Genomic DNA, 9,816 nt, shown 5'->3' on the forward strand with positions numbered 1-9,816 from the left:
CCTCAAATTGTGAGATTTAAAAAAAGAGGTCCCAAATTGCAATTGACCCTCATTAAGGAGCTTCAAATTGCGAGGTTCGAAAGAAGAGGTCCTAAATTGTAATTGCCCCCAACAAGAAGCCTTAAATTGTGATGTTCAAAAAAAGAGCTCCCAAATTGTAATTGTCCTCCGATAAGGAGCCCCAATATGTTATTTCTGTCAAAAACTCATATAAAACAACTAAACACTCTCTCCTCAATTATGATTTTGTCAAAAATATTTAACATAAATCAAATATATAAATCAAATATTTTCACAATAATAATTATTCTTTGTGGGAATGGATACCGTTAAATTTGAAAAACATTGAAAAGACCAGAGGATGATCCGTTGGAAAAAAATAGCATAGATAGACTAAGAGATATGGAAGACAATAAATAATCTCACATTCAAAAATCAAAATATGGAGCAAAACTGAATTATTATAATTGCCGCACAAGGATTCCGAGCATATGACCAAGCTAACCTAAAAGAAAGTAGGTTAGAAGAAACACAAAAACAGATTACCGAGAATAAATTATTGCACATGTGGATACGACTATCAATAAGAGTACGAAGAAAAGTTATATCTTTAAAGTATTCAAGAGTCTTATTGAATTCTTTTATTTCTCACCTACACAATCCATTCTTTCTAAGCATGTTTATTTTAACACTATTGATACATTTTTGTTAGTCTTCCATATCAACAGTAAACTATTATTATATTTTTCAAATACAATATATCACTTTTGAAAAAAAAAAAAACTTCTTTATAATTTTGTTTTTACAAAAGAGAGAATTTTTGATAAAGCTATAAGTGGTTTCTTAAAAGAGTAAATTTACACTTACATAAAGAACAAATAAAAATAAATAATTAAGCATGATAATATGTATCTAATAAATAAAAACTAACCTAGCAATGATGAAAAAATAAATTTAATTTCAAATAGACAAATGATTGAAACCAAACAATGAAGCTTTTTGAATAGTGTTTGGGTATTATTGTCCATAGTAGATATTAAAGTTACCTCTGCCGTTCAAAGTTGAAACCTGTCTGTCTCACTCGAGGAAAGAGAAACCCATTCTCCCTCTCCTTCAGTCCTTCCTCCCTCCATTTCCACCCACCACCTTCCCTTCCCAAACAGGGAATAATGATGAAATGGATTGGAAGTAAACAAAAGGTGGTAGATGCATGAGCAACATCATCTCAATTTCTTCTTCTCTCTATTTCTCATCTTCATCGAACTACCACCTTTCTTTAGATTATTATAAGTAATACACAGCCATCTACTTCAAATCGGTCAAAACCCAGTCGATTTCCCCGATTTCCGCGTTTCATCCGGTCACCTTATCTTCTTTCTCCCTCAGGTATGACTTCAGTGTTAGTTTTATCCGCTAATAGTGGTTCTCCCTGCATCTTTTTTCTTGCTGTGTCTTCTATTACCTGTTCTAGGACATCCACTTTCATGGGTCAATTCGAAGATAGCAAATTTCCCTTGATTCTTGGTGGGTTTGTTTCGATGTCTGTCAATTTGACTTTCTATTATTGTTGGATTTTGGATCTTTTCCTAATTTGCTCAGTCATAAAAGACGGTAGGTTGGTGGGGTTGACTTGTTTTGAGAGGGGAAAGGGAAAGTCTAGTTCTCCGTGTACTACTTATTTTCATCAACAGTGTATGATTTGCTTCTTCTTTAATTAGGATTATTTGAAACGAACTTTTGGATTGTAACTAATATGGATTGCATTAGATTTAGACCTATGCTTATAGCATTAACAATGTTCAACTACTTATTAGCCTATGGTTGTGATTTCTGCTATTTGTCATCTTCTCGTCAGATGATGTGTTTGTTTAATGGACATTAAACTGGAAAATGGTTTTCTTATGAAAAACACCTGTAATTTCAGTTTGGACTGGAACGTGTAGTAAAATAAGAATAACTGAAAAACCTTCTAGAAGCTTTGCAGTCAATCACTTCTAGATGATTCTACAAATTAGTTTTGTTGCTTGTAGCAGTTAATAGTTTGAACAACTGATGTATAACTTAATGTATTTGTTTTTTTTAATATCTTCTATTCTTCTATATAAAGCAGACATGTACATGTGTTTTTTAAGGGTTGATTTGTAATTCAAGACGATTTCTCCTTTTTGTTATGATTCTTGCTTAATTGTTATCTTCGCAATCAGATTATGTGCTTGTCTAATGAACCTTAAACTGAAAATTAAATTGTTTTCTTATGAAGAGCACCAAAACTTTCACCATATTTTCAGTTTGGATTGAAACAAACATCTAAGGGATGCCCACGTTTGAGCAGTTATTCCATGTTAGTAATGTTTTGGTTTTAGGAATTGTCTATCAAATCTTAGATTCTTGGCTGTTAAAGGGTCTTACAAGATTCTTGTTTGTTAGCTCAATTAATGTTGTTAGCTAAATTAGAATTAAATTCTTTCCCTATTTAGTCTTACCTTATTTCACAAACATATTATTATGTGGTCCACTTCCCTTAATTATCTAGATTTGTCTAATTTCTTACAGTTTGATCCTTGTTTCGATTGACCATGGTGAGCATTCGAAGGCGTAGACTCTTAGGCCTCTACTCTGGTACAGTCAATTTGCAGATTTCACTTTTGATGAAATATTTTTATAATCTAATGAGCTTGGTTATATAAATATATTGTCTCAGATTGAGATTAGCACTATGGAGGCAGTCCTAATGGTTTAACATAATCAGCCTATTTAGAATTAGCAACAGATCATGAATGTTGACAAATAGATTTGATTCATTTTGGTTCTCGTGAGAAAGAAGGTTATGTCTATGGTGCCTCACCCCTTAACTTATTTTCGTCATTATTGATGGTTTTTGTAGGCCGCAGTTCCTTCTTGGCTCCATTTCCTAGGTTTTCTGACAATAATGTTAATGCAAATCCGATGCAAAGCACAAGTTCGATCAGTGCTCGTCCTATGCCCCTAGCTGATACAGAGGTATTTTCTAGTCTTGACTACTTTTATGCTTGTCATGAAGGTGTAAGACATCTTATGGAAACTTCAATTATATATTGTTTTCATGAAATACTAGTATATTGTAATGAACCCTTGTAAACCTATTTGGCAACTGTTATTTTTCGCAATCACGATTCCATTAGAAAATTGCCAAAATGAAATTAAAAGTGATTTCTCTCTGTATGATCCAGATAATCTTGATGATTGTGATTTTTGAAAAACATAAAAATCATATCAAGATGAAAAATCATGATACCAAACATTTGAAGGCAAAAACACATAATGAATTACTTTTAGGCCTTGACAACCCTAAGAGTGTAACTGCTATGTAAAACTTCAAGCCAAATCAATGTTGCAGTGAATCATTTTCCAAGTGCGATCCATCGGTCCTTTTTCATTTTCAAGAAGAAATACTAGACTACAAGATTATATGTGCTTTCGCAGATGTCATTAATTTTTTTTTATTTTATGGCATCTTTTGTTTCGAGGGTTCTTATGTCGCTATACAATGGAAAACTTAACTGATTATCATAATTTGGACACAAGTTGAAAGACTGATGTTATATTTTTGGTTTCCTTATGTTAACTTGATGATCATTGTTGAACAGAAAACGGTCTTGCATATATGCTTACCTATTCTTACTGAACACACTTAATGTACCAATTTCTTAGAGTGGCTTTCCTTGTTTCCAATGTATATAAGTTATTTACAACTAGATTTGTATTTCTAGACGTTTAAATCTTCTGTAGCAAATATGAACGTGTAGTACATTCTATTGGGTTACAAGAAGCACTAGTAATCTAGTATGAACATACATGACATGATTCAACATATCCTACAAACAAACAAAAAAATTCAAAAGAATGAGATTTGGATGCAACATAATAGGAATAAACTAATGTATTTTTTATGCATGAATCTTTTAACTTGTCAAAATTTTAGCAAATATTAACAAACTCAGATGTAGATGGGTCAAGAATGTTGTTACTAGCGTTATGAGAGTTGATGTTTTGCATTCATGGAATTCGATTTCACACTGTTTTGAACTGGAGGTTGGTTGAGAAGAATGACACTTTCATATTTGAGCCTATTTGTAAACTAGCATTTTGTCACAATTTAAAAAATTGCCAAAGTTCAAAATTGAAAATGATCTTTTGTTTTGGTATAAGAATTTTTTGGACCATGATCATATTATTTTTTGGCTCATGATCCAGATTATAATGTAACTTTTGTTGCTCATGATACAAATTATCATTTTCATCATGATCCAAGTTGTAGTGTAATTTTTTTGCTTCATCTAATATATAGATTTTTCTCTCCATCATGATCAAATTATTTTTGTGATCATGATTATTGTGATTTTTGACAAACATAGCAATTGTAGATTTATCATGAAATAAAGTTGGTAACAAAACATCCAAAATGTAAATCCATGGTAGTTTCAGGTCACCGTGGATGGATCCTATTTATACTGAAAATGATCTGTTATGAAATTGCAAACAATTGAATTTCCACGTGAGTAGTCTCCTTAAATTTCTTCAGAGTTTCCAAAAGAACACCGAATTGCTTTCATATTGGTATTGTATTGGAATTTGCATATTTTTGTTTGTTTTTACTTCTGGGTTGTTGAAGAAGAAAACTAAATCCATCTCCCTCTAGTAGTCTCATCATTAATGAGCTGGGCAACCAAGAGAGTTTGTTGTGTGGTTGAATTTTGTGTTTTGAGAAAGATCCATCAATGTTTGTTTTTTCGTGCTAGATATTAAAACTTGTTCCATCCACAACCTTGAATCAATGTTCTTTTTCAAGGTAAACCAAGTTATGCACAATATTCCTCCAAAGAAATGGAGAATCCCAGTTTGGATTTAACCTAAATAATGTGGCACCCCTTAAGTAAATGTTATGAATCATTGAGATACAAAACAAGTCCCTTTCTTTGACCAAGTCCCATTTAAGTTTGGTAAAGAGTGCATTGAGCCTATTTAGAAACTGATATTTTGTCACGATCTCATTAAGAATTACCAAAGTTAAAATTTAAAGAGATTTTTTTTTTCCGATTTGTATGAGATATTTTTCCATGAATCTTGATCAAATTATTTTTTGGATCATTATCCAGATTATAGTGTGGTTTTAATTACTTCATTTGGTATACAAATTCTTTTTTAGATCATGATCCAAATTATAGTGTAATTTCTTTTGCTTCATTTGTTATAAAGATTTTTTTCACAATCATATTTTTTTGGATCATGTTCAAATTATCTTTTAGATCAATGTATTTTTTACAAACATAAAAAATTTAGATTTTTCATATATCATGATCAACGTATAAAAAGTGGATAACAAAACAAGCTAATTCAATCCTCCGCCTAATTCAATCATCCGCTATCTCTCTTCTAACCTAGCGGTAACAAGAGGTGGATATACCCAGCCTCCTGAGATCTTGGGTTTGAGCCCGTCAGGCGGCAAGTTCTGCGCCTAGTTAAATGGTTAAATGTTTATGCAGGTTATGTACTTAACCTGCGGGGATTAGTCACTCTCCAAAAGAGAAGCGGAACCCAACGTTCTAAAAAAGAAAATCCTCCGCTTTTGGTTTGTAAATCGAGTCTCACCCTTATGGGAAATTTCACTAAAAATCTCTATGGGTGCATCGATTTGGGAATAATGATATCATCATCTCATAAGAAGGTATAGTTGTAAATTGTAATGCATGTTGTGTTAAGATCGTTTTGACTGCAAATCCTAGCATCTTCGATTTACATCATTGGAGTGTATCCTTCATATGCTTAATGATAAAATTCCAATCAACTGTTCTTTATTTTCTTGCCTAAAGTGGAAGAGTCAAATATGATCCATGTGTTTGGAAAAGCCCTACCAAATAGAAAAAAGTCGTCCAATGAGAAATTGTGAGTCCATTATGACAAACTTTAATGCCCTAAACTGTTTCTTTTTTCAACCTTAGTGTTGATATGATTTGCATTGCAAGAACAAAAGTTAAGGAGAAACGTGATCTTCTTCATAATGCCTCCATTAGGTCTAATTACACCGTGTAGGCTTCCACTAACAAGTATTGGAGGCTCGTCAATGATGTGATATGAAGTTCAATGAGAATCCAAACAATTTGACGGTTATTTCAACGAATCGTCATTCAATCATGTCAAAATCTTTTGTCATGTCATTTTAGGGACCATCAACCTTTTATTTGTGTTTTACTTTTCTTCTTTCTATTGATGATATGAACAATTTCTCTAGCCAGAGTAATGTTATTTGAAATCTGTCTATGACCACAAAGACAACTTCTGCTAGTGAAATAATGTTAAATTATTAGATATTGTATTACGAGATTATAATGAACCTGATTACAGTTTAATTGGAACTCAATGTTTCACATTTTCCCCATTATTTATTTTTTTGTGGAGTATGTCTAGATTTGTATAAATATAATTGCTATGACCATTCTGGTCAAAAACAACTCACATTCAGAAGAAATGATTCATCACTATTCTCATCTTGTCCCTTCTTCCCTCCCCATTCAAAACAAACATCATTATTCTCAATGTTATCATCATTTATGACCAAATCCAGCCCTTCCATGTGCAATAGAAGCCGTTTTTATTTATAAGAATCTTATATATGTTTTAAATCTTCTTAATTTGTGTTTTTACATGACAATTACATCTGTATTTTGTTCCTCAGGGAATTGTTTCTAAAGCGAGTCTGCAGTCATCAAATGCATCTGATTCTAGTTCGTCGAAGGAGCAACCGAGCGAAGAATTCCCAGGTTCTCTCCATTCTTTATATTTCTAAAGCGAATCCAATTCATACATAAATTATTTGTTTAATTTGTCCTCTCCTCTTTCGTGTCTGATGTGTTTTCTCATGCGTTGGAAGGAAAACGGAAGAAACGATATCGGCGAAAGCATTTGGAAAACCAAGAACCGTGTTTGGTGAGAGGCGTCTATTTCAAGAACATGAAATGGCAAGCGGCTATAAAAGTGGACAAGAAACAAATACACTTGGGAACAGTTGGATCTCAAGAAGAAGCTGCTCACTTGTATGACAGGTACCAATTTTGAGTCATTTGCTAATTTACATGAAAAAAAGGCAAAACTAGCTAAGAATTTGTGATATGAATATTCAATCATTTCTGTAAATTCTGACCTGTTTAAAAAAATTAAATTTAAAACCGTCTAGAAATAATCAAACGAAATCAATCTCCCTTTAAAATTATGATGAATTTGTTCACCAAAAGCATCTTGACTGAAGGGCTGGGGTTATGACAGTGGGATGTTGTGCTACATTTAAGTAGGAAAGGGAAAGAAAAACCCTGGTCTAAAAAGGAAAAGAGAGAACACTTTATTTGTGATATTACCATTGTGGTATTATTGTAAAATGTTATGATGAAGAACACACGTGATTTGGGTATTATCTCTTGATGTGCAAAGGGCTGCTTTCATGTGCGGGAGGGAACCGAATTCTGAACTCTCGGAAGAAGAAAAGCAAGAACTCGGGAAATTCAAATGGGAGGAGTTCTTAGCTATGACACGATCTATGATCACAAGCAAAAGTAAAATCCTCTCCTCTACATATTTAATTGTTCCTTTTCTTTTTTATGGGATTTTTTAAACTGAAGAAATGATCCTCAGAGAATAAGAGACAAGGCGGAGGGGGACTGGGAAGAAAGTCGAGTGAGCCTTCTCTTCAGAACAGTGACCAGGAAAGTGAGCATGGAGGAGGCAATGTTGATTCCCCTACGGTGACATCTTCTATCTTTTAAAAACATTTTACAACTTAGTCCTCTAAATTTTTACATATGTTCATATCAAAACGCAACGGAAGAAGCGGCTCCAAAATGCTGTTTTCAAATAGGGGTATAAGTTTTCTTGGTATTTTTTCTTGCGCCCTCTAATTATTCTCAACAATTCATAATAGCAAGAATTCATATTTATTCATTCCAATTTATTAACATTAACTTATATGGATGACATCCATTATATTCCTAGTTTATCATAGTTATGTGTTCAAGACTTGATAATGAAGTGGATGATTGTTGCTTTGTCTCTGACATTTGAAATTTGTTGACAAATTTTTGGCCATGGTTTTTTTAGTATTGGAATGTTGGGTCCAATGGATTGATAAGCTCTATCTAAATAACTTTTTTTTACTTTGCTTCATTTGATGTCAATATTATTTTCTATTAAACGATAAAAGAATAGTGAAAATGTATTTAGAAGTTTAGCAGTTATACTGTTTGTCCATTTGTCTTCAAAGTCTAGGTCTCTTTTGTGTAACCTGAATCATTTGGCCTGAGCTAAACAAGGCAAGACCGACGTGGTTTGTTGTGAGGCCCTTTTTCATGGTTTTGGCTGATGTTTGATCTAGATCTCCTTATGTCTCTTTCGAAGACATTATTGACCTTATGGAGGGCTTATTTAGGGCTCATTACACAACCCCTGAATTGGGGTCATCTTCAAGTGCAACATAACTGGCTTTTTGAAGAGTTCTCATATCATCACCATGTTTTATTCTTACCAAATAATAAGTAACACATAAAAGGTTAGAGATCACTCAGAAAGTGTGTTTATTTCCATGAAATTCATTATTCAAGACTTTCTTCCAACTGACCAAAGGAGAATTTATTGTTTTTCTGCATACAGACAATTTCCATAGGCATTATTATTATTATTATTATTATTTTCTTGTCTTGATCACAAAAACCAAACCGGTTTATGGATTTTCCATGCTGGGTGCAGTACTGCCACCATTATCAGTCCCAACAATCTCTCCTAGGTCCTTGAATTGTGGATTGTCTTGGACTTTTTTCCAACCGCTCCATCCACCATGACCCCAACCGCTGCCACCCCATGGCCAAAGGCTTTTCAGTCCACCACCATGCCCACTGCCTCCCCATGGCCAAAATTTTCCTGGTCCACCACCATGCCCGCTGCCTCCCCATGGCCAAAAGCCTCCCGGCCCACCACCAGGTCCCCCTCCGCCGCCCCCCCATGGCCAAAAGCCTCCTGGCCCACCACCATGTCCCCCGCCGCCGCTGCCCCATGGCCACAAACCTCCTGGCACACCGCCACCCCATGGCCACAAGCCTCCAATGCCGCCATGCCCAAGCCACATCAATTGAGGATTGGAAACCTCTCCTCCTCTTTCTTCCTTAGGGACATCTCTTCCTCCTTCTGTCTTAGAGAGGAATGCTGCCATTAGACAGATGATCACGAGGACCAGTATTGTCTTTCTCATGTTGTTGGATAATATTGTGATTTGTGTTATGGCCTTATATATATATATATATATATATATGTAGGACAGATACCTATAATATGGTCCCCATTGATTTAATGACTTGGAATAGCTTGAAAGAAAGTCTAACCGAAGATTTATTATGTTAGTTGGTAATAAATAGCTACAAGGATTCAAACATACATTCTCCATTGAGTTGTTTTGAAAGAACAATCATTTTGCATTTCTTTGTTTGCAATTGAAATGTTCGGAAATATAAACAAAGCTTCTTCTTCGAAACAAATGTATTATGTTTGATTTTCACTAAAACTATTTTCTAAGTTATGCATGATGGTGTAACATTCCTAAATTCAAAAAATAAATGTTGAAAATATCATTGGATACATTAAATTCAAATAACATGGATCAAACAAGACCCTTACCTATTATTTTTTTTTTCTCGATGTTTGCGTGCATTGCTTGCTTTTGAAAATATTGTTCAGCTCCCAGGTAAAAAAGGAAAAGAAAAGAATGTTAATGTTTTATTTAAAAACTGAATGATGTTTAGT

General features: G+C 33.8%; 1 protein-coding gene across 2 annotated transcripts; it reads left to right on the forward strand.

The window, feature by feature from the left end:
• The first annotated feature begins 1,058 nt into the window (after positions 1–1,058).
• LOC124940658 (ethylene-responsive transcription factor-like protein At4g13040) lies at positions 1,059–8,083 on the forward strand. Of its 2 annotated transcripts, XM_047481188.1 has the most exons (7): positions 1,059–1,386; positions 2,554–2,619; positions 2,885–3,000; positions 6,713–6,797; positions 6,908–7,079; positions 7,462–7,583; positions 7,663–8,083. In XM_047481188.1, exons 2-7 carry the CDS (start codon positions 2,577–2,579, stop codon positions 7,791–7,793), a joined length of 669 nt encoding a protein of 222 aa, XP_047337144.1. In that variant the 5' UTR covers positions 1,059–1,386; positions 2,554–2,576; the 3' UTR covers positions 7,794–8,083. The 2 variants fall into 2 exon arrangements, with proteins under 2 accessions (XP_047337144.1, XP_047337145.1); XM_047481189.1 differs by lacking the exon at positions 2,554–2,619 and having other exon boundaries at positions 1,060–1,386.
• Positions 8,084–9,816: the final 1,733 nt, after the last annotated feature.

Source organism: Impatiens glandulifera, chromosome 5, assembly GCF_907164915.1.
Source record: "Impatiens glandulifera chromosome 5, dImpGla2.1, whole genome shotgun sequence".
In the NCBI taxonomy this organism is placed as follows: domain Eukaryota; kingdom Viridiplantae; phylum Streptophyta; class Magnoliopsida; order Ericales; family Balsaminaceae; genus Impatiens; species Impatiens glandulifera.